A 24,360-nucleotide genomic window follows, 5' to 3' on the forward strand; every position below is an offset into this window, starting at 1 on the left:
ATTGCCAAACATTTCTCATTGCACTGGCAATCCTCTGATACACCACTAGATGGCAGTAGTAACCCAAATCGGAAATGGGTTTCCTCAATATGCTGCTCCGTTGACTCAGCTAGGCTTCATTCCTTCGCGCTTCATTTGTCGTTGGTTTATTTAACAAACAGCAGTGCTGAACAGAGTCTCCAAGACTCCTTCCTCCTTTTTATATTCTGCCTAGCAACAGACACTTTTTCTCTAGCAGGTTCAACACAACCTTCATGACCCGGAGCAGGCGGTTAATGTGTAACACTGTTCTTTACAATACAGCATTGCGATAAGAAGAATCTCGGCCTTCTCTAACTCTGACCTTTACCCAGTGCTCGTGTTCTGGACTCTGACTGACGTCCAGTGGTTGCCAGCTTCTTGTGCTAGATGGCCTCTTCTAGTGTTCGACGTGCAGCAGAGCTTACAGTCTCTCAGGTACAGGAAAACCTCATGTGCTACAAGTGTGTGGACTGTTGACTATTGGTTATAAGTTACTAGACGTTTGGCTTTATTTCACACCTCCTGCACAAACCAACACACAATGAATCACATGCAATCTTCACATTTGTTTAACAAATTTCTTATTTCCAATGGCTCTGCCTCATATGCACCTGCATCTGTGCCTCGATCATAGTCAATAACTCTATAAAAAGTGGCACACAGGTTAAAGCAATCCTAGCATGGAGAACAGGGTTCAGGGAACATTCCAGAGCATCTCCAGAACCTCCAGAACCGTGGGTGGAAGCAAGCGAATAGCGTTTTCCTCCAAGTGACTTATGTCAGCTGATGATCAGCAGAATGAAAAGAACAGTGAAAATTAACAGCTAGAATTCTGGGTGAACTTTACGCCAGTGTTTGGCTTCCTGTGTTGGCGTTACGGTGTCAAGAGGGAAACCTGCTGGAAACTAGATTATTATTGAATGAATGAATGAATGAATGAATGTTACATATATATAGTGCTTTTCAAAACACCCAAAGCGCTTTACATTATTGACCTGACGATGGAATAAACTCTTCACATTAACATGGAACTGTGTGTCATGACCTTTTTCTTGAAAAAAAAAACTGAAAATAACATACAACGGAATAAGGGCTGAAAATGAATTTTAGTGACTGAAGTGAAAAACCTCAGACTCACCGCGAGTTTATTCCAGAAAGGGTCGGTGTGGTTTTTGAAAGTGTGTGAAGTCAGAAGGGAGCTGCCAGTTTTACAGGGCCTCTGCCACCTTCCTAATCAGCGGCAGACAGATGCGCTCAGCCAACTTCCTGCCTTTCTAAAGCTGTCTTCATGAGTTTTGAACATATTCTTCTCTCACTTTAAAATTTTTATAGCTGGACTTAAAACTGAGGTGAAGCGTCTCTTCCTGAGGGTGACCATGACATGTTCTACAAAGGCCAGATCCATCTCCTGCAGGAAACTACTAGTAATCACATTATACTACTAAACAAAGCAGCTATATCTTGTGTATTGAACTGACAATGAATTTAATCATACTATTAACTTACAGGTAACTGTAAATTCAACACCTTACTGTCTTAATACTGCATGCGCACCATCCATCCATCCATCCATTTTCCAAACCGCTTATCCTACTTGGTTACGGGGGGTCCGGAGCCTATCCTGGAAGCAATGGTCACGATGTAAGGAACAACCCAGGATGGGGGGTCAGCCCATCGCCGGGCACACTCACACACCATTCACTCACACATGCACACCTATGGGCAATTTAGTAACTCCAATTAGCCTCAGCATGTTTTTGGACTGTGGGGGGAAACCAGAGTACTCGGAGGAAACCCCACGACGACATGGGGAGAACATGCAAACTCCGCACACATGTGACCCAGGCGGAGACTTGAACCCGGGTCCCAGAGGTGTGCCGCCCCACATCATCATTAGCAACAATACAAAAAACTGTAAAAAAATTAAATAAATTTTAAATCAAATGAATTAATTCAACATCAAAATGATAATTAACATAATTACTTTAATCACATGGGATATTGCATTAATAAAATTCTGGGTTAACTTATGCTACAAAGTAGGAGTGTCAGGTTAATGCACTGTGACCTATGTCCTGTGGTCTCTACCAGTAACTCGCAGTTGGTTTGGCAATACTGAGCTCCCACTCCTATACTTCCTGGCAGGGGAGTAAAGAATTGGACTCTTCCAGTCCGCTGACCCGCATTGCAGGTGGAAAAATGGCATGTTCTTTCATTCGCTGTGTCAGACTCGTATTTTGGAAAGTGCCAGTTGAGGTAACTCTATCCAGGAACTGTGTGCAAATAGTTCGTCCAGTTTGCATGACTTCAGGTATGCGTCTTACTTCTGCCTCAGAGAAGAAAATTTGCTTAAATGGAAAACTAAAGTAGCTTCATCCATGTTAATACCAATGTCTTTTGTGTTTGTCCAATACTCTAGAGGTGGGTGTTAACATGGTACATTTACTCAAGTGACTTTAAAGAAAAAAAAAGAAAAGTATATTTTTTTTGCTTGTGTTTTCGTCGTCGTTGTTTTGCTATTGCTGTGTGTGGAGTCTGTACTGTATTATATTGAATTTGTCTGTATTGTAAAGTATCTTTGATTGTGAGAAAGGCACTATATAAATATATGATTCCATGACAAACCTAAAATTAGCTACATGAATAGCATTGCAAGGTAATAACACTGTTACATACATGTAAATGCGTGTGCGTGTGTGTGCAGACATGTTTTCACTGTCTAGTGTGAGACGAAATTAATATGTAATGGAATGCCTTTTCTGGCAGGCAAAACGTTTTTTTTCCTCAATAAAGATGAAATATAACATGAAATCTAGGCAAGCGCAGGCATTTTCCCACCTGTGCATCTAGAAGCATCATCTGACTATTTTTGTCTTATGTATTCAAATGTGTGGGCGTGGCACATGCAGCCAATCTTGTGGCATGCAACCACAGTAGTGCATGCAACCATACATATACCGCTCAGGACCTATAGTCAATGTTCACATCGAAAGCCAAAATCGGGAACAAATGTGATCTCGGTAATTTTGATCACGGCATGATGGTTGGTTCCAGGCAGGCTGACGCACACCGGTTCCTAGTTCCTAGAGTTTACTTAGAGAAGTGTGAAAAAATACATCCAGAGAGCAGCAGCTTTGTGGAGGGAAGTGCCTTGTTGATGCGAGAGATAAGACAAGAATGGCCAGACTGGTTGGAGCGACAGAAAGGCTGTGGTAACTCAGAGAACCTTTCTGTATAACTGTGGAGAGCAGAAAAGCATCTCAAAACGAACAACATGGTAAAGCTTGAGGCAAATGGGCTGCTACAGCTGAAAGCCATGTCAGTCATAAACAGGAAGATGAGGCTGCAGTCACCCAACTAGATACTTGACTAGAAAAATGTAGCCTGGTCTGATGACTCTCAATTTCTGCTGAAGCACATGAATCCATGTCTCAGTAATCCAGGGTAGTGGTGGTGGTGTAAAATGGCGTAGGGAATGTTTTCTTGTCTCACTTTGGGCCTGTATATATCAATTGATCATCACTTGAATGCCACAGCCTATTTGATTATCGTTGCTGGTCATGTGCATCCCTTCATGCCCACAATTTATTTGTCTTCTACTTCAAGCAAAATAATGCACCTTGTCACAAAGCAAAAGTTGTCTCGAACTGGTTTTATGAACATGGCAATCAGTCCAGTGCTCTTCAATGGCCTTCTCATTAACCCAATATAAATTCAGTAGAAGACCTTTAGGATGTGGTAGAATGGCAGGTTCGCAGCACAGACATGCAGCTGAAAACTCTGCAGAAATTGTGATGCAATCATGTGAGAATGGAGCAGAATATGAAATGAATGTTTCCATCTTCTAGTGGAATCCATGCCATGAAAAAGTGAAGCTGTTTTCAGAGCAAATAGAGGTCCTGCCCAGTATTAGTACTGTATAATGTTTCTAATATAGTCCTCAGTGAGTGTATATTAGGTATAATTTATATAACAATGTTTTTTCTCTTATCCTGGCTAACATTGGCTAACAGTGCTAACAGTGCTAAATGATCAATCTAATGAGTCAACGATCTGAAGATATGATATTTGGGTAATGCATAGAATAATACGGTCCTTATTAAATGATTATGTTTTTAAACCACGTTTTGCCCTATAGGATTGCAGTCTCTCACACGATACGATGATACACAAGTAACTGTAGACTGGAAGAAGAAGCTTACCCCAGAACAGTATGTGGTAACAAGGGAGAAAGGCACAGAGATGGTGAGTTCAAGTCTTTCACTGAACCAGTGCATCATGATCTGTCTGTCTGTCATGTCTTGTTCCCTGTTCTGCCGAAAGGTTTCCAGGTGTCTGTGTTGACCATCCTGTATCCTCCTCTTGTTTTGAGTAACCTTTAACTGTTCCCCATTACGTGTGTTCCCTAATGGTTAGTCACTTGTTTTGTCCCACACCTGTCCCTCACACAGCCCTCATTATTAGTGCATATATGTTCCTGCCTGTGCCTTACCTCTTAGCCCAGTCACTGTAGATGTAAATATTAGCCATTGTAGTGGTGAATGTTGGCGATGTTCTGTTTCCCCTCGTACACTAGTGGCCAAAATTGTGGAAACAGCATTTTTGGCATTCAAAGAATGTTATGAATATCATACATTGGAAGAATAAATAAGTATCTGGAGCAACAGTTGAATCAAGTTCTGCAATCTCTAAAAACTAGAAGTGTTTCTACAGTTTTCATCACTACTGTAGTTTAGTGTGTCATTTGTTTAGGTTCCCTGAACCTTGCCCTGGTGTTAGGTAGCCCAAGGAAGCCTTTGATTCCTCTTGTTATACCTGCTATTTCTGTTTTGACCCCTTGCAGTCCTTTCGGTTCTGTTTAGTTGTGTTGTCAGTCCTTCCTGAAGGTAGCATCTTGCTTCTCCCTCCTTTTGTGATGATACAGTGCAGGACACTAACTTAGTACAGAGGGTTATGGCTAAAGTTCAAGGTAGGACTAGAGTGTTGTTTTATGAGGCAGCGGAGTATGAAAATATGTCGCAGAACCATAACCCACAAGTGAATACTCATCTCTTACTTGGAGTATGCCCTAAGCTAGTGCTTCTTAAACTAGTCCTCTGGGACCCCAGATAGTCCATAGTTTTGCAAAAAAACTGGATTGTCTGTTAGTCCCCAAGGACTGGGGGTGAAGAACACTGCCATAAGCTTTCCAGGGTCCTCTTGAATCTGCCCAGCTGACCTTAATGGGATTGATTGCCCTGGTTTGGACGTGCAAGGGCTTTTGAAACACATCTAAATCTCTCACTACCCGCTTCTCTACCCAGCCATTCAGTGGGATCTATTTGAACCACACTGAGGAAGGCATGTACCACTGTGTCTGCTGTGACATTCCTCTCTTCAGGTAAAGATCTCTCAGTCAAACTCCGCCTGTACTCTTGTGCTTTGCCACTGCTGCAAAAACAATACTAATAATAATATTTAATTGACTCTGTATTCCTCATACACAATATCCTTGATGAGCACAGACATTTCATGCAAAATAATTGAATATGAAAAGCGTGTCAGTAAATCTTTATTATTTTCATAGCAACCTGAGTTTACCGATAGGAGGGACAAAACCTTTATATCTATTATATAGTCAAAAAGTACTTCCGCATTTGCTGGGACTTTCATTGTATTGGTATTTGCTAATCTCAACATTGTCTTGCAGATTAAAGCAACTGCAGAGCTACATCATTTGTGCCTGTTAATCATTTGTTTGCAGTTGGCTGCACTTTCAAATAGAATAGCCATTTGCCACCTGGTGGTAGGTTCAAGTTATGCAGGCTGATTTTCAGTATTGATATCTCATATGGCAGGGTTATTCGGATCACGGTCCTCGAGGTCCGAGCACTGCTGGTTTTCCAGCCTTCCTTTACCTGTGAGCCAGGTGTGAAGCCTCTGACCAATCAGAATCTGTAATTATTATAATAACTACCTGGGAGATCTGAAAACAAGGCCTGGATTTGGAATCGAGGCCCAGATTTGAAGAGCCCTGTCATGTGGGGTCTTTAACCTGATCTCACGTCCTTTTTCAGCTCCAAGTCCAAGTATAACTCTGGGACAGGGTGGCCATCATTCACCCAGGCCCATGGGACATGGGAACATGACGAGAGTCATGCCAACATTTTGCGAAGACCTGACAACTCGCTAGGCAGTGAGGCGACGGAGGTGATATGCAAACAGGTCTGCTACATGGCAAATCATCACTGTCATGTCATGCCGAAGGAGAAATTTTAGCTTGACCTTGCTTTGATTTTGATGCTAGGCTAGATGAGCAGTTATGAACGATGGATGGATGGATCTATGCAGTGTTTTTCATATTGAATGGAGACATTTTCACCAAGTCTTGTGTGCTAGTGCAAAATCATGATACATGATGTTTGGCAGCATCCTTTCTTTGCACAATTATCACATTTGCTAGTTCCACGATTAGATTTTACCTATTCTGTGTGGGTAAGAACAACAACTGTGGCCCTTTTCCCACTGCCACCAAGAACCCAGCCGTACCGAAGCTGAACCAGAAAGAGACGATTTTCCATTGTAAATTATGCGACCTGCAGGGAGGCATAAAAGAACTGGTGATCTGCGACAATATGCATGGATTAGTAGTATCGTGAATCATGATGTATTAATGAATTCCCGATAATTAGGAGCTTGAAAATTTCAAATCTCTCATTGAAAGTACTATAGAATGGCTAAATGGAATGGATTCGAAATGTAGATTTAAGCAAGCAAATTCTAATTCTGCTGGCGATCGATGCCAACATACCGTGCCGATTCTCACGGACGTGTTAGTGGAAATTTGTACTTCCCTATTGTCGCGTGCACGTGTCTTGTGTGGACCAAGTCCCATCCTCGCATGATCTAAGCTTGTGTAAGTCCCCCACCATGTATGCACCTTACAGTTCGGTGTCTGCCCACGTTGTGTTTCCCTGTTACATTTGAGTTCACTGTTCGTTGGGTGCCGGTTACAGTCCTGTTATGGAGTATAATAAAGAGTGTGTTTTGTCCCGGCAAGCAAGTCTCCTCGTCCTTTGCTTCTCTCATGCTGCCTCAGTCCGCCCGGCGTGACATTGGTGGACAGAAGCGATCGCACTGGCGCTGCTGGAGCAGGCGATCTTCGACATCATCCGGCAAGCCTGTTCCAGCCTGGCAGGCCACGAGCAGCAGTGCTTCTCGGATGAGGACGACTCTGGTCATCTGCGGGTGCTGCAGGGGAGAAGGACACTGGGTGCCCCACTGACCGGACACCCACACCAGAGCTGCCGGCTGATGTTTAGGGGATGCTGGAGTGAAGAAGGCACCATCCGCTCCATCCAAGATTATCATCAACAGCATCATCGTGCGACGAAGGCGGGTTCTTCTGCGGACTATGGTCGTTCAACCGCCATTGAGTGCTCTCCGCTTGTTAGCCACGAGGAGCTGTAGCGTGACCCTGGCTGCAGGCACAAGCAGGCAGAGGCTGCTATGCATGAGCATGAGGAGGCTTGCCGAAGCTGGGAGGCCCAGTTAGCCCGGGAACACAGCGAGCTTGACGAGCAGCAGAAGCGGGACCATCAGGACTGGGAGCAGCTGTGGGAGTCCGTGGAGCAGGAGCAGTAGGGGAAGGGAGCAGCTGCACAGCAAGCTGGCCAGCAGGGAGCAGGAGCAGGAGGAGAAGGGAGCAGGAGCGCGACCGCCAGGTGTGCCTGGTCGAGGCAGTGGAGGCGGCATTACGGGGCATCGAGATGGCACGGCTTGGCCAGGAGGAGGCATATTGTGGTTTAGAAACCCAGCTGGCCCAGAAGCATTGTGAGCTCCAGGAGGTGTAGACCAGGATGCGGGACCATGAGCGGGTGTTCCTTACTCTGGAGGCCCAGCACATGAAGGACCTCCATGAAGGGCGCAAGGAGGAGGCCCACTTGGCACATCTCCAAGAGGCTACCCCCCCGGAGCAGGAGTGGCTGTGCAGGGCCGACCCAGTGAGCAGGAGGCCCGCGGCAGGACCAGCCTGTTGCCCAACATCAGGACCCCACTAAGCGGGGTAGGGAGAAAGGCCAGGGCCAGGAGGGGGCCTGGCTGTGGGAGTCCCTGGGAGTGGTATTGCCTGGCCAGGAAGACCCCGGGAAGGGCTACCCAATCCCCCTAAAGTGCGCAAAAGGAAGGGTCAGTGGTGGGGGGGATCTGACATGCCAGCAGCCCCTACCAGCAGTTAAGCCCTGCCAGAGAGAACGGCCCTCTGTTGTTGGAGGCGATGCACTGGCAGCTGCCAGTGGACCCCTGGGACTTGCTTCTGAACTGAGGTGGGGACTAGGGGTGGTGGTGGGCAGGATGGTCGACCTTTGAGGAGGGGGCAGTGTAGCACCAGTAAGATCTACATATCCCAGCATGCCTCGCGAGCGCGTGTACTGTATATAGCCCAGTGTATGTCATTGTAAATAGCCCTTGTATTGTTGTTGTTGTAGTAGTTATGATTATAGTTGTGTGTATTTGCCCGTGTCTTGTGTGAACCCTGTCTGATCCTCGCATGATCTTGGCTTGCTTGAACCGTACTGTAACTAGTGTCTCTTCGTGGTGCAATTTGGGTCGCAAAATGGTCTATTTTAAAAACAATATATGTAAAGGGTGAAAATGAGTGCGATATGGTGATGGTGTCCTTTGTTCACACAGCCCTGTTGCCTTGTTTTTACAGTGCGATGCACATCTAGGTCACGTGTTTGACGATGGACCGGACCCCACGGGCCAGCGATTCTGCATCAACAGCTTGGCCCTGAATTTCAAACCCAAAGTTAAGTAGTGTCATTGAAAAAAGGGGAATTCCACTGAGACACCCATGTTTGTCTTATTCCTCATCTGAAAACCTACACTTAAACGTCACAAAGTTTTTATGTAGCTCCCTGCTCACCATCGTTGCTTATAGTGCATGACAATTATTAGTGTTAGCATTACAAGTCGAGCTTGGTTTCTCGCTTTCTCCCCCCCCAGTACCTCTCCACATTTCATTTCCTGTGGTTTTCTAATGAGTAAGAACGACATGTTACAAGTGGACTGAAGTCAGAAATTGTATTGTTCATTTTACATTACAGGCATTTTATCAACATCGGTCGTCTGCAAATTTTTGTTTCGGTTTTAAAACAAAGTTAGAATACATTCATGCTGAGTAATGTGCCATGTACTCAGGAGGAGCAATAAGGAGGAGCATGTGACACAGATATGACTGTCTCACAAAGCACTAAAAATACTCTAAAAATACACGAGGCTGTGGTTAAGTTCAGCTCAGTAGCAACTGTTAGTTGCATTTTGCAGAAATGGCTTTGAGTTGTCAACATTTTCAGTCCTTCCAAGAGCAAGATGCTCCATAACATGCAAAATATAATCACTGATGCATCAATAATAATACAACAATAGATTGTCTCACGCTTTTCCTTTGCAATATGACATCATCATCAATGATATTGTAAATGCACCATGAAGATAAATTAAAATCTGATTTGCTATGTGATCAGCGATCATACATGATTATACATGATCAACATGCAGCTAATGGCAATTTACTTTTATTGATTAAATCGAGCCCAGTTTTGAGTAAGACGTTTCCAAAGAGATTGTAGACATTGGCTGCCTGCCTCAGCACAAGCCTGCCCTGGGTGAGTGGTTGGAGAGTCCCTGAATGCTTTGGGGAAGGATGGCTCTCCCGGATCAGCACTGCATTCCATCGCGTCCTGCGGCTTTTAGCTTGGCGGCATCACTGTGACCCACGAAGCTGTTCTTTCTCGTCGCTCACCAGCCAATCATCTCGCTCCAGCCTCATCTTAATCTGTTGTATTTTTATACTTAAATGCATTATCAAAAATATCAAAGCAATATCTAAGACCCAGACCCCAAACAGAAAATAGCGAAACCATTCACCAATATACCCTGGCAAGAAAGAAAGAAATTTTACTGTTGACAATATTCTCATGTGAATAGAACAGTTCATGCACCTTAACGTTAACTATGTAAGCATCGCCATGGCTATCTGGATTTTTAATTTCTGCATTTATTTAAACTGTTTGCTTCTAACACCACCATGTAAATCGACGAACGGTGAAATTTTCACCAAAAACTAGAAATATGGAAGTATATACTTACATGCCTCTGGACAAGAATTATCTCCACTGCATAAAAACAAAAGGAAACTGACTTTTAAAATGCTTCAATCTCAAAGCGTTTGATGTTGACGTAGGTGGTAGCAACGTTTCTTACCTTTCACAGGTCATTTCTTGAAGCTGAGAACAGGACTAAGCACCGCAGCTTACAATTTACGTGTTTATCACAAATATGCAACAGCCGGGTCATACTGGCAGAGAATAAATTGTGTTCATGTGGAATAGGAACGCAGTACATGGGCGGAGCATCATAATCTTGCTAAGTAACAAAGCACAAGCGTAGCTTGTTTGGGTAGCAGTGTGAATGGGTTGTAACCCCCGCCCCCAACAATTAAAACCGGTCATTACAACCCCTGAATGGGTGGAGACCTTGACCCCCCCGCAATTCTTGACCCACAGTTTCGCTCTTGGCAGTGTGGGTTAAAACCTCCAGAGTTGGGGGTTCGAATCCTACCCCAGGTCTGGGTGTGTGGAGTGTGCATGTCCTCTCAGGGTTTGCGAGTTAAAAGCTCGAGACCTAGAACTCAATGACAATCTGATGGCTCTGTTGTTGTTGTTGGGGGAATGGCTTTAGATCGATCGGGAGGGGCAGTCTTATCCACAAAGTGCCAGTGTGTACGCAAGTTTTTGGGATAACCTTTAGGTCAGCGGTTCTAACCCATGGTATGAAACCCATGGTGAAGAGAAGAACGCAAATAAAAGTCTCACGTGAGATTTTGGCGTCTCTGGATGCTTCTACGTTCTGTCAAGGATGAAGAGCTTCACATCCTTCACACCTGCCAGCTTGATAAGCAAACTGTAGTGGGTCTAATTTGCCATCAATCAGAGACAACTTTAGCTTATAAAAGTTTCCCAATAATTTTCATCACGAGGGATCTGAGCGGAACTCATGCAATTCCTTGGGACTTTTTGGTTTTGGAACGGGTATTATCGCGGATAAAGCAGCTGTCTGATCGCTCTCGGCACACATCTGGAAGATTTTCCTTTCCGGATAACACTGACCAACCCTGCTTTAGGGGCACCATCAATGTTAGTGTTACCGTGGTTTTCACCTCTGATGGTACGAGAGACACTACCGGTTTTAGATTTGCCTGATTAACGTGAATAGATGCTGACAGACGTGTGCAGTTCCTTCGCTGCTGTCCAAGTACAAACTGAAACATAAACTCCGGTGAGGCTTCGCCTCCTCAGACACATATACTGACCTTTCAGGATTGCAGACTTTAGATGGGACGTACCGTGCCGACATCCATCCATCCATCCATCCATTTTCCAAACCGCTTATCCTACTAGGTCGTGGGGGGTCCGGAGCCTATCCCGGAAGCAATGGGCACGAGGCAGGGAACAACCCAGGATGGGGGGCCAGCCCATCGCAGGGCACACTCACACACCAGTCACTCACACATGCACACCTATGGGCAATTTAGCAAGTCCAATTAGCCTCAGGATGTTTTTGGACTGTGGGGGGAAACCGGAGTACCCGGAGGAAACCCCACGATGACATGGGGAAAACATGCAAACTCCACACACATGTGACCCAGGCGGAGACTCGAACCCGGGTCCCAGAGGAGTGAGGCAACAGTGCTAACCACTGCACCACCATGCTGCCCCCCGTGCCGACATTACCTTTGTTAATCCCTTCTCCTCCTCCATTGTTCTCGTGTTTAGTAAAAGTGTAGCATAACAATGCAGATAACTGTGGTTTTTCCTGAAATAGAACAGCAACCATAATGCAGCCGGAAAGTCGCAGAGCTTCAGCATCGCTAATGTTAACATACACATAGCAAAATTCTAAAAGCCATAAAAGCTTTAAAATTTGTTTACTTCTTGGATGAAATCACATAAATCTATAATGTCGCTGCATCAGTCAGCTTTGGTGCTGCTTTGGCCCGTGAGCACGGCACTAAACCCAGTTGTATGTTGCATTGGATGAAAGCTTCTGCTGAATGAATTAATAAATAAAGACAAACGTGTGGTATGTTTAAGGGTGCACTCCCGATGCACAGCTTGGCGTGACAGTACTTCAGTTGTTGAACGTCAGTGTACATGAAAACAACACACACTCCCCCTTCAGTACCTCATTAATTCAGGTATGCTCGGCTACATCCACATAAATCAATATTAATTAAAGTGCTCATGCGAAGGTCCTTCGGCCCAGAGTGAAGATGTTTTCTGTGGTGAGTCACAATTTAAGAAGTGCCTGGGTGCAGATCTCATCTGTGAAGTTTAGGAAAAAGGTCGCACTGTAACCATTATCGCCTTCTACTGGTCTGGGGTGGTATTGCAAAAATAAAAAAAATCTCATGTACATCAAGAAATTGACACCGCAATGTCCAGGGTGTTCAACTATTTTCTTTCTTCCATCTCTATGTAAAACCACCATGCTTCTACTGAGGAAGCTCGAGAGCTTCAACAGACATGAGACAGAAAGAGTTTTTGTGAACCATGTGACCACTGAATAACTGAAATTTGAATGTTAATAAAGAGAATAGCATAAGAATCCATTATTATATATTATTATTATTGTTATTATTATTATTACATCAAAACATGATTTTGCAGCTTTTGCTAACAAATCAACATGCTCTTACTGCCAACACTGCATTTACACACTCATCACAAGTCATTACGCAAATCTGCGTTGATTGTTTTGGTTCTGAACCTTATGGATTCCCAATCGCTTGGGATGTGGACCCCAGTATATTTGCTCTGCAAATCTTATGAAAATATTAATAAATTAATTAACTGAGCTCTATATTCATCAGTAATCAATGCATATGTAACTAGTCTTCGATTCATGTAACTGTGCATCCCAGCCCAGTGTCAGTCCATTACAGATTTGCATAAAGACATAAAGATCCAATAAACCCCCCAGGCTGAAAAACACACATCTGGCACTTAGACATTGTCCCTCATTACAATACTGGTGCAGTGGTGGTTTAGTCAAAACCATCCGTGGGCGTATTGACCGCCTTATTGACTTAAACCCATCACTTATAATCCTTGTCTATGTATGCGCATCATTTCTTGGGAAAAGTAATCATTTAGCATACTGGAGCTTTTGAAACACCATTTACAGTATAAAGAAAGGTGATTTGAATATGGTGGCTGATTGTGTTCTTCACATATGAAGATACAGGTGAACAAGCGCTTAACATATGACAATATGGAACGCAAAACACTCTGAATCACTCCGAATCAGCTCGCAACAGATCGCTAATTTTGTGTCCATTCAGATGCAATCGTGTGTTTTCCGTACAATATGACGTCGTTTCCGGGACTCAGGATGGAGGTGGGTTTCATGCAGGTTGGAGATGGACTGAGAGGTGAGATCTACGCTAGAAACTGTTGCATTATTTTACTGATTACGTACAGTTAACGTTAGTGCTGACGCGACGTGTAACTCTCAGCGTGGCGTAAATGCACTACCCAGACTTTCTGAAGGCCTTTCATGTTTGTGGGTAGTGCTCATGAGCAGAAAAGTGCCAAATGAAAATCTGAAAAATCTCTCCACAGGGTTCTGTAAAGTATCTCTATTCCATTTCCACTAATTAGAAAATATCAGGCATTTGGAGCATGTTTTATTTAGAATTTTTTAAGTGACAAGTGCAGGTGTCATTAATAAGCGAGGTTTATTGGATGAATTGAATGACCTTGCAGCAGTACTGATGGACAAGATGGGCAGTGGCGACACCTACTGGGCACCAAAGGAACATTTTTTCTGTATTTTTTTTTCCCGGTTGATATAGGAAGAAGTTCAGATCCTGTTTTCTGCAACAGACAATTAGCCATGTTCTGCAGCTCGGCGATACCCAGTGCGATCTTGTTTTCTGTTGGTGTTCTGCAGGGGTGGGGGGTGGGGGGGTGTAAGTGTGTCATTAAGAAGGTTCAATCAGTGACACAGGCAGAGAATGCTGGAGGTGGGGGAGGAGGGGGCGGCACAATTACAATCAAAGACTATCATCATTTCAACGATACACGTTTTTGCGGGACCATCAGGCAGAGGTTCATAACACCACAGGGCAGCAAGAAGAGTTTCAGTGGCTCCTTCCTACCGACTAACATCTTCTCCGTCCATCCATCCTATAAACTTTGCTTATTAATGACACTTGTGACTCTTTATCTGACCTTGGTTTGGTTCCATATATTTTTACACATTAAGCCAAAGTAGTAACTTAGTAGTCATTTATTGGGACTGTAAACGAACCAGTTTTCAAACACAAAAAGATCAAGAAGAGTTTAAATGGTACCTCTAACACCTCAGATCAACTCGGAACTTAAACCCAAGTAGTTTTCATAACAGCTTATTCAGTCCAATAAACTTCTAGTCTTTTTTCCGTAACTGTATTTTTTTTAAGCTTCAAATTCCATTTTGGGTAAGTTGATAGATATTAATAAATAGTACAAAGAGTATGGTCTATAAAGAATCTGCAGTGTCTAATGTCTTCAATCGATTAGAATATGATTGACTAAATCAGTGTAATCCTTGCCGATCGTACACTTTCAGAAAAAAATGGTGAAAATTCTTTACCATCTATGGTACAAAAATGTTCCTCAGAGTCAATTTCTCTACCTTAAAAGGAATAATTACAAGGGTACAGTCACAGCAATAAGCAATGGTACATTTTTTTTTACCTAAGATGGTGCGTAAAAAAAACATATACTTGATACTTTCAGTAATAACTCAATGACATTAAACCATGCATTTACACTATGTCCATAATTTACTGCTTGTTTTATATTTTGCAATTTACAAACATAAGGTTCGTCAATGAATTTTTTAAACCGTCTCAAAAACCGTCTATTCATGACTGAATATTTATTTTTTAAGTAATTCTACTGTAGTCAGTGTGAGGTTTTAGACATGTTTTGACACATAAGCTTGATTTACAAAATAAACGGAGTCAAGCAACCTGGATGTTTTAGGCTACTCGTTTTATATTACAATGACATGGATGGCATTTGCGGACAAAACATTTGTTGGGCTGTGTTAGAAATTTTTAATTCGAGTTCATTATAAAATTGAAATTAGTCAAAATGCAAGTCAATACATCAGATCACTGACGGCTGACGCTTCGAGGTTAGGTGTTAAAACATGTTCATTATTGGGGTATACGGTCATTTGGCTGTTTGGCTTAGAATGCATGATGAATTTTAGCATCGGTCTTTCGTTGTACGTCTGACGGGTCATTTACGGACGCGATGCGTTGCTGGAGCGTGGAACGGAGCTTCGAGGCTTTGGCGACGTCTGCAGCACATCTATGCAGCTGCTGAAGTTTAGCACGACGGAGAAAACCTCCATCGTCAGCTGGGCGGTCATCATAGATAGATAGATAGATAGATAGATAGATAGATAGATAGATAGATAGATAGATAGATAGATAGATAGATAGATAGATAGATAGATAGATAGATAGATAGATAGATAGATAGATAGATAGATAGATAGATAGATAGATAGATAGGCAAAACCAATTAATGGTGAGTTTAAAAATCAACATTTGTGTGGGTATAGTTGAATTCAGAAGACCATGTATATGCTGGGTACTCTTAACTATCACGACCGATCGTTCAGCCGTCATGTGGACCACGCCCACCTAGTTAACCCCGTGTGGAATCCTTCCGTGTTCCTGCTGTTTTGCATTTTCTGCTTGTTGTCTTGTGTATATGAGTCTGCGTTCAAGTCTGTTTCCCCAGGTTTGTCATTGACGTCTGTACCCTGTCAGTCGGTCTGCCCTCTTAATAAATCCCTTTGCCCTGGATTTACGGCTTCCGGGCTCCGCTTCAGCCTTCACTGCAACCTGCTCATTCGCCTGTCTCTCATTCACAAAATTAACACAATTTATATATTGATATAAATGTATTTCTTATGTTATAAATAATTAGTTCACTCGAACGAGTTTTTTCAAAATGTGAATTAAACTAACGAATTAAACAATTCTGTGAAGATAGCTGGACATTCACTAGCGTTTGATTCAAAGATAGGACATAATTATACTGTCAACGTTATAAACGAGTATTATATGCTGTTAAATTTCATTTTTCAAAATTTTGGACAAGGAATTTTGGTGAGTGATAATTAAAGTTAAATGTTGTTAAAACTTTATACAAGATATAATTAAAAAATCCGTTATAAATAATTTTAAGACGGGAACCCCTCATTTAATAAAAATCATTTGCACCTTGAATTAAATATATTTTCTGTACCATATCCTGTATTCATTTGAGGTCCACCAGCTTTAGATTTCTTGTGATAATTCAATGCAAATTCAAACATAACAGACAAATTATCCCAAATAATTTCAGCACACCTTTTGCCTCATACACACTGAAGGACACTGACTTTTAACAGAAACTTAAGGGGGCCCACAGTCAAAACATTTGAATCATTTTGTTTATTTTTGTCATTTATTTGTAGCTCTGTATGATTTAATGGTAGCTTTTTAGCACTGGAACTATTTTAGTCAGAGCTAAAATCAGGGTAGCTATACCCAGAGGCGTCGGCACAGAACGGGCCAGGCAGACCTTTCATGGGCCCCTAAACTGGGTCGATTGCAACGACAAATCTGTCACGTTTGCGTATTCTGTTTTTCACAAAAGTGAAAAGAAAGGGATTATGTTTATTAAATTGTCTTTGTGGGTGTTATTAATTTAGACCTCACACTAAAACTATGGTCATGAATTTTACCGTGTCGGGTGGGGTGTGTTGGAGGGCCCCATAGAGTTCTTTGCCTGGGGCCCCCAGCGTCCCTTGAATCACCACCGCCTATGCCGATGTGACTTTTAAGCAGTCATCCATTGTGTCAGCCATTCAATTGCATAACTAGTACACGGTAATTCAAAATTTGACTGGTTTGAAACAGAATTACAATTAATTCAATTCAATTCTATTGAAATTATAGTAAACTTATAAGGAGAAGTGTCTTGTAGAGCTGGTGTAACAAATTCACAATAGAGTTATAGAATAGACTACTACAATAGTAGAATAACAATAGGATAACACCATAACAAAGAAAAAAAAAGAGTACATGTATGCAAAACGTTATATAAAACGGGCAATGTAGTATATCTTCAGGTATGACAGTGCAAGTATGTAGGTGGGGAGTCCGAAGTTGATTTTCAAAGTTCAGGTGTCTGATAGTGCTACGGCTGGGCAATATGGAGCAAAAACCATATCTCTGTGTTTTCAGGCACAATACCAATACATGATTCATATCTCAGTACTTTTTATGAAGTAGACTAAATGTTGTGCTTTAAGCTGTAGCAGATGTAAGATATCACAAACACTTTTTATTAAAACAGTGTGGTCAAAACAAAGTCCAGATACAGGACTTTCTTACATATTTCCAAATACACAACTATAACTGTTCAGTCTCAAAATAAAGACAAAAATAAATCGTGCCAATATCTCAGTTACATGGGCCAAAAAGCAGCTTACGACGTCTAAGCTTTTCACAGCACAATGTCCATCAACAGACCCTTTCTCTCAGTGTGTGGCACTGCTCTCAAAGCAGAAGGTGAATGTTTATGAACAAAAAAACATAAAAATTTATCTGACAGTGGAAAGGTCTTCATTTTAAGCTATTAACCTTCAAGAAAACAAAACAAATATAGCAAAAAAATTTTCAAACCAAATAACGATGATTCTTCACCTTTCGCCCCCATCAGCTTCCCCAAGAGACGGCGAATGAATGGTTTGATTTTAGCTGTGAATTCTGGAATTCTGTACAACATCAGGCTGAAGTTCTGGCATTGTTTACAACCCAGTTTGTAAGGTCTCTATAAAAAAAATCAATATAGAACTAATTTTACTGCACAATAAAAGTATATTGATATAAATGGAACTGTGTCATCCTATATTTCGTTTTCAAAATATATTGTTACTCTAAAAAATTGATATACCACCCAGGCCAACTGGAAACTGATCTTGAGACGTATATGAACCGCGGATTTCTGTGTGTCCTCAGATAAGCCTTTTCGGCAGGTGATTTCTGATACTAAGGTAAACTTCTGCGTTTGATTCAAGTGCATCACAATCCGTAAGAAAAACGTGGATCCTAAAGGTAAAACATGTTAGGTCATTACCTGTCCTGCCTGTCGCTGCCTCTGGCTATAGATATAAGTGTAGGTATAGTCTCCGACCCCTAGCAATAATTTTCACTGGGGACCTCTATGTGTCTATAACCAATTACTATTAATATCCTCTAGAGGGCATCGGTTGTTAAGTTACTACGACTTAGGCCTATGTTATAGCGCTGAACTGGAGGCTTATTTCAGAAATTTCTGCACTTGGTAGTGATTTAGCTTATCCATTAGCAGAATATCCGACGGATCGTCCTCAATTATTAACAATTAACATATCTTGAGCAATGCATGTATATCTATCTATCTATCTATCTATCTATCTATCTATCTATCTATCTATCTATCTATCTATCTATCTATCTATCTATCTATCTATCTATCTATCTAATTCATGCCAACTTAACATTTTATGGAAACGCCTTTACTTAAACTGCAAAAAGCGTACACTAAACTATTCTAAAATATTTTCATGCCCTCTGTTTTGATCTCGTCTACAAAGTATACTTTCTGTCTCTCCCCCCATGGATCAGTGCATAAACGTGAAATATTAGAAATGCATCTAGCTGACCGTTATGAAATGTTCACTACGTGTAAAAGTGGCTGTGACGTAGTCCCCCCAAATCCCCTCCCACCCGCTATGTTACGCGGTTACGCAACAAGGCGTAACAAGTCTCTCCAAACGCGGGTTCAGCAGATACCCAGCTTTGGACGCTTAACTCTGAACTGCGGCGAACCATCCGTAAGAGGAAACCCATCATGTCCTTATTAGGAATGTTGGCCGTTAAAGATATTTTTTACGCAGAAGACATTCTGCTGTTCTCACTCTATTTCACTTTATAAACCGATCGTAAATACGTCACTCAGTAAAATATGTAAACAAACAGTGATGTGCTACATCAATTCAATTATGTAAGGTTTACATGTCAATATGCGATTTAAAAGCATGATAAAAGCAAGTCTTTGTGAAGATTACACAAACCTATAGATGGCTTTGTGTGACGGTCACTGTTAAATACTTAATAGAAAACAGTTCCAATGGGCAAAGCCGCAATTTTAGAGAACATTTCTGTGGAAAAAAAAATCTGGTGGGACTACAACCGACTCCGAGTATTTAGTTTTGTTCTATTTTGTTCTGTTTTGTTGTAGTTTATTATAATGGGAGAACACAGCCCTCTCCGTATAATGGTCATTGCGGCATCCGTGCTTATTTTCCTGGTAACTATGGTATTTAACGGCCTGGCTGGCTCTGCCAGCAGAAGAGGTATATGTCACTGTACATGTCGAGGCATCACATCCGGAAACGCAACTAGAATAAGAATAAGAGAACAATTAGTAACTTTTGGAAAACTGAATCCGTTTTCTTGTTCTCTTGTCAAGCAACACGTAAAACTTACAAGCAATTCAGTGATTCCCGATTAAATCTAAGCTTCTGCAAAAATCAGAAACTCTGTCCCGCAAGTCATCATCTGTTCGGATAAATAGTTTTGGCTCGCAGCTGATAAAACATCTTGCCTCTCCCTTTATTTCCCGCAGGGCCCTTTTCACGAAGTACAGGCGACGTGTCGGCTCAATATGACACGGAAATTACTCCGGCGGGATGGGCTTTCTCTATCTGGGGGGTTATCTACGCCTGGCTGTCTGCAATGCTCATTTACATCTTGACTGCTTTTTGCAGAAGGTATGCGGGTTTTCAGCTGCCCCTCATTACGAGATTTCACCGTATTAATATTATTAAAATTTAACAGTAGGACTGATAGTCTTACATTTATAATATTAGTCACTAGTTATTACTAGTGCAATTGGTTATTTTTGTTTAGTTATTACTAACTAGTAAGAGCTTTTTCCCCTAGGACTTCTTATGGTTGGATGTACTGCAGTCCTGCAGTCTTGCCGCATGCCTTCTTCCTGTCATGGATGCTGAACATGAGTCTGAACGTCGTGTGGCTGTTCCTCTGGGACAGAGAATAAGTGGCGACCCATGTGTCAGGATAAGATGCTTGTCGGTATCAGCAGGCATGTTGCGACTGTCAGACTAATCAAAACAGGTGTTTTTTTTCCCTAAATTATCCTTCAACAAACACACGGTCTCAGGAGTGATTCGGGGCTAGATTTCACTGCATGATGTTCATGTATAACTCTGCACACGACAAATAAACTTCTTCAGTCTTGAAACTTTTCTGTTATTCGTGATATACATTCTGGATTTCTGTTGAAATCCTGGATTTATGTGTAGTATTTATGTATTTCTTTCTCTCAAAGGCAGATGATTGCTGCAGTAATATTCCTGGCACTCACTGCTTTCACCAGCTATCTGATGATTCTCTTTTCCTGCCATGGCCTGCATTTGTATGGGGCCTGGCTTCACCTCCAGCACCCAATGGACCTCTGGCTTGCTCACATGCTGGTGAGTGTCACCTATCCTACCAAACCTGACAGAATCACACAATCTGCTACGTTTATTCATGAGAGTTATCAACATAAATTTGAGATGAAAGTTAAACCCGTCCGTGCGAACCGAGGTACAATCCCCGCTCTTTTTTTTTTTTTTTATCCTAGTGTCAGTCATTAACTCCCATCCACTGATTTATTACAAAAAGTATCTCTTGTGGTCAGGCAGAAAGACATCTGAATTAGCATGAAGTCTGTTTGGCATGACTTGCATTGGCTTATTTTCCCCTCACTGGGTTTCACTGCAGGTGGTCGTTGCATTTTGCAGGTCCAGAATGGCATTGGTTTATATGCGACATGGACTACAGTAGCCACTCTGCTGAACTTGGCTGTCGCATTACAGCACAACGCAGGCGTGTCCAAGTACGACGCAGCCACTGTGGTTCTGGTCCTTCTCCTAGTAGAGGTCATCCTGTGCTAAGGGACGTGCTCTGAATATATGTCTGGCCACTAGGGGGTTCCTGCTTTCTTTAGCCCCCAATCTCAGCCATTTAAATTCATGCTGCGTTCCAGTGGGATGCTTAACAATGGCAAGGAATTGAGTTTGGGCACACTCTATTGTTACCATGGCAATTGATTTTCAAGTCCCAATACTAAAGCCATTTCAGTTAATGAATCTCAGCTGGCCCTGAGTGGGCTACTAAACTCATTAAAGGTGGCCTTAAGGAGGTCTTGGGAAGTCTCATATAAGCTCAGTTATATCCATAGTGATATTTCACAGTCACAATTTTTCCCTTTTTAGGTCGGCTTTCATTTTTATCGTGGGCTGATTGTATTTTACTTTCCTTAAGTGGCTCTTCCTCCTTGTGTTATATTTTTAAAAATTGCTGATAAATGTCAGTTAGTCCATGCTATTTGTCACATTTCCCCCATGACGCAATATAAATCTTTCTTTTATTTTTATTTATTTATTTATTCATCCATCCATCCATGTTCCAAATCGCTTATCCTACTGGGTCGCGGGGGGTCCGGAGCCTATCCCGGAAGCAATGGGCATGAGGCAGGGAACAACCCAGGATGGGGGGCCAGCCCATCGCAGGGCACACTCACACACCATTCACTCACACATACACACCTACGGGCAATTTAGCAAGTCCAATTAGCCTCAGCATGTTTTTGGATTGTGGGGGGGAAACCGGAGTACCCGGAGGAAACCCCACGACGACATGGGGAGAACATGCCAACTCCGCACACATGTGACCCAGGTGGAGACTCGAACCCGGGTCCCAGAGGTGTGAGGCAACAGTGCTAACCACTGCACCACCATGCCACCCCTTATTTGTTTATTATGCACTTAATTTTGTTGTCACACAATAAGGTCCCAGATGTGAACTAACACATTAGTAGGTATCACTCTGCGCTAGTTTCGCGGCATTCTCGATGGGGACTTTGGTGTGACCATGTCCAACTTGAGAGGCATGTTTCCCATTGCAGGGTGGTCTTGCAGAATGTCGTGCTGGAGACGCACGTACGATATCTCCTCATCATCTACCCTGTGTTCATCTTGGCTCTGATTGGCAGCCTGACCAAGAACTACGACGCGGTGTCTCCCAGCCGGAATAACATTTTTACAGGTGAGTGTAACACCGAACTTAGACTGACATCTCAGATACGCATGTCTGACGTGTTACTGTAATTTTACCTCGAGGATCAATTAATAACTGTAATCAAATGTGGTTGGAAATGTGAGTTGATGATTGATGCAGTTAAGTCCCTATAACTCAAATCAGATAAAATATGGTTATCAATATAATTATTATCGAAACAATGTGTCTCTGACATATTAAAAATATAAAACATTTCCTCTTTCATATTTAGTGGCTGGTCATGTTCTATGTATTGTGTAAGTTGTACTGTAGATTTTGCGGTGTGTTCTTCCTCATAGCCGTCCTGTTGGCCTTTGCCTGTCTGCTGTTTATCGTCTGAATCAAGCTGGTCGTCGTGAGACATCGAAAGCAGCCCCTCTACCAAGGTGCCAACACTGAGGCTCTGACGTCACAAATGGATGTTGCCTGTGCACAAAAAATTCTCTTTATTTAAAATACCGAAAGTGGTTTCCCCCATATCACATATTTTTGTTAAAACTCATGTCTACTGTTGTACGGCTTATTTTAGTCCTAAAAACAAAACTTACCGTAACATCTAATCCCGTGTCAGTATACTCAGGACAGTTGGCCATTTCTCAATATTTGTATACATTTATGTTTGAAGCTTATGGTGTGTTTAATGTTAGTGTGAAGATGTCTGACCTTTGTGTTTCCTGCAGGGCTTACAGCTGTTTCTCTCATATAAAGTTGTGGCACCCGGTAAGAATATTTGAATATTTAAAGTGTGTCAAAATTATATGCTTGATTCATTTATTAAAAATCTCTGAATAAGTATTGAAAATGTGACAGGAGACCTTTGCGTTTCAGAAAGACAGGGGTCATATTAATGTAACTGTATGTTGATGTGCTTTGATTAAGGCGACTCCCTCTTTGTTAATAAAAAAAATACAATAGGAAGTGCTTAGTGACTGATATGAAGGCTGTGATGAGTGAAACTGTTCGTTTTAAATACAGACTCTCCCTGGGTTACAAAGATGCATGTTACGATATTTCGACTTAATGATGCGTTGGCCTATTCCAATTCCATTCTGTTTTTCACTTTCAGTACCTTATTCAATAAATGACATGAGATATTCAACACTTCATTATAAAATACCCTTCGTGTTAATGATTTTGCCCAGCTGCAGGCTAATGTAAGTGTTCTTAGTAAGTTTAAGGTAGGCTAGGCTAGGCTGTGATGTTTGTAAGGTTAAGTGTACTGTATTGAAATGCATACTCATCTCACAATACTTTCGCCTTGCGGCATGTTTATCAGAACATACACTGTAAAAAAAATTGCTTGTGAAATTTAAAGTAAATTATTGGCAGAAAAGTTGCCAATAAAGAACTGTAAATTCACAGTAATATACCACGAATGATAGCACAGTACATCACTGTCTCAGAAAAACTGTTATTTACTGTTTAAAAAATAAACATCCGGTCAGGATGCCTCCTGGACGCCTCCCTGCTGAGGTGTTCTGGGCATGTCCCACTGGGAGAAGGCCCCGGGGAAGACCTAGGACACGCTGGGAACGCCTCGGGATCCCCCCAGAGGAGCTGGATGAAGTGGCCGGGGAGAGGGAAGTCTGGGTTTCCCTGTTGAGGCTGCTGCCCCCACGACCCGACCTCAGATAAGCGGAAGATGATGGATAGATGGATGTTCTGAGTAAGCAATTCAGCACGCATGAGACATTTTATCCGAACATGGCTAATCTAAAATCGAAACAATTATTATTTTTATTATATATATTGGCATAGAATAATCAGCAAGAACAGGAACTTGAAGTTGCTTTCGTACTTTCACGAAAGAGTAATCTAAAATGTGAATGTGTGATGTTTGTATGTGAATGACAGTTTGTATGGGACTTCATATGTTTATATATGAATATGTGTGTGAGTTTGTAAGACTGAGAATGTGTGTGTAGGTGTGTGTATGTGCGTGTCAGAGTGTATGTGTATGTGTGTTTGTGTGTGTTCCACGAAATGATAGAGGGCCTGCGTGTGATGCTTGCGTGTTTGAGTGTGTTTTTGTGCATGTGTAATGTCTGCATGAGTTTATGAATTTGTGTATT

At 42.1% G+C, this 24,360-nt stretch overlaps 1 protein-coding gene, 1 long non-coding RNA gene and 1 pseudogene across 2 annotated transcripts; 2 read left to right on the plus strand and 1 right to left on the minus strand.

The window, feature by feature from the left end:
- Positions 1-2,109: 2,109 nt before the first annotated feature.
- Positions 2,110-9,121, plus strand: LOC125740778 (methionine-R-sulfoxide reductase B2, mitochondrial-like). Its single transcript, XM_049012433.1, has 5 exons — positions 2,110-2,332; positions 4,160-4,266; positions 5,325-5,401; positions 6,078-6,225; positions 8,714-9,121. Exons 1-5 carry the CDS (start codon positions 2,221-2,223, stop codon positions 8,816-8,818), a joined length of 549 nt encoding a protein of 182 aa, XP_048868390.1. The 5' UTR covers positions 2,110-2,220; the 3' UTR covers positions 8,819-9,121.
- LOC125740779 (uncharacterized) lies at positions 9,070-10,398 on the minus strand. The gene is made up of 3 exons (XR_007397765.1): positions 10,267-10,398; positions 10,153-10,178; positions 9,070-9,939 (listed from the first exon to the last, which is right to left on the minus strand). It is a non-coding gene; the product is annotated as an uncharacterized LOC125740779 (long non-coding RNA).
- Positions 10,399-19,475: 9,077 nt separating this feature from the next.
- LOC125739824 (uncharacterized) lies at positions 19,476-23,003 on the plus strand (annotated as a pseudogene).
- Positions 23,004-24,360: the final 1,357 nt, after the last annotated feature.

The sequence above is a fragment of the Brienomyrus brachyistius genome, chromosome 4, assembly GCF_023856365.1.
Source record: "Brienomyrus brachyistius isolate T26 chromosome 4, BBRACH_0.4, whole genome shotgun sequence".
Classification (NCBI taxonomy): domain Eukaryota; kingdom Metazoa; phylum Chordata; class Actinopteri; order Osteoglossiformes; family Mormyridae; genus Brienomyrus; species Brienomyrus brachyistius.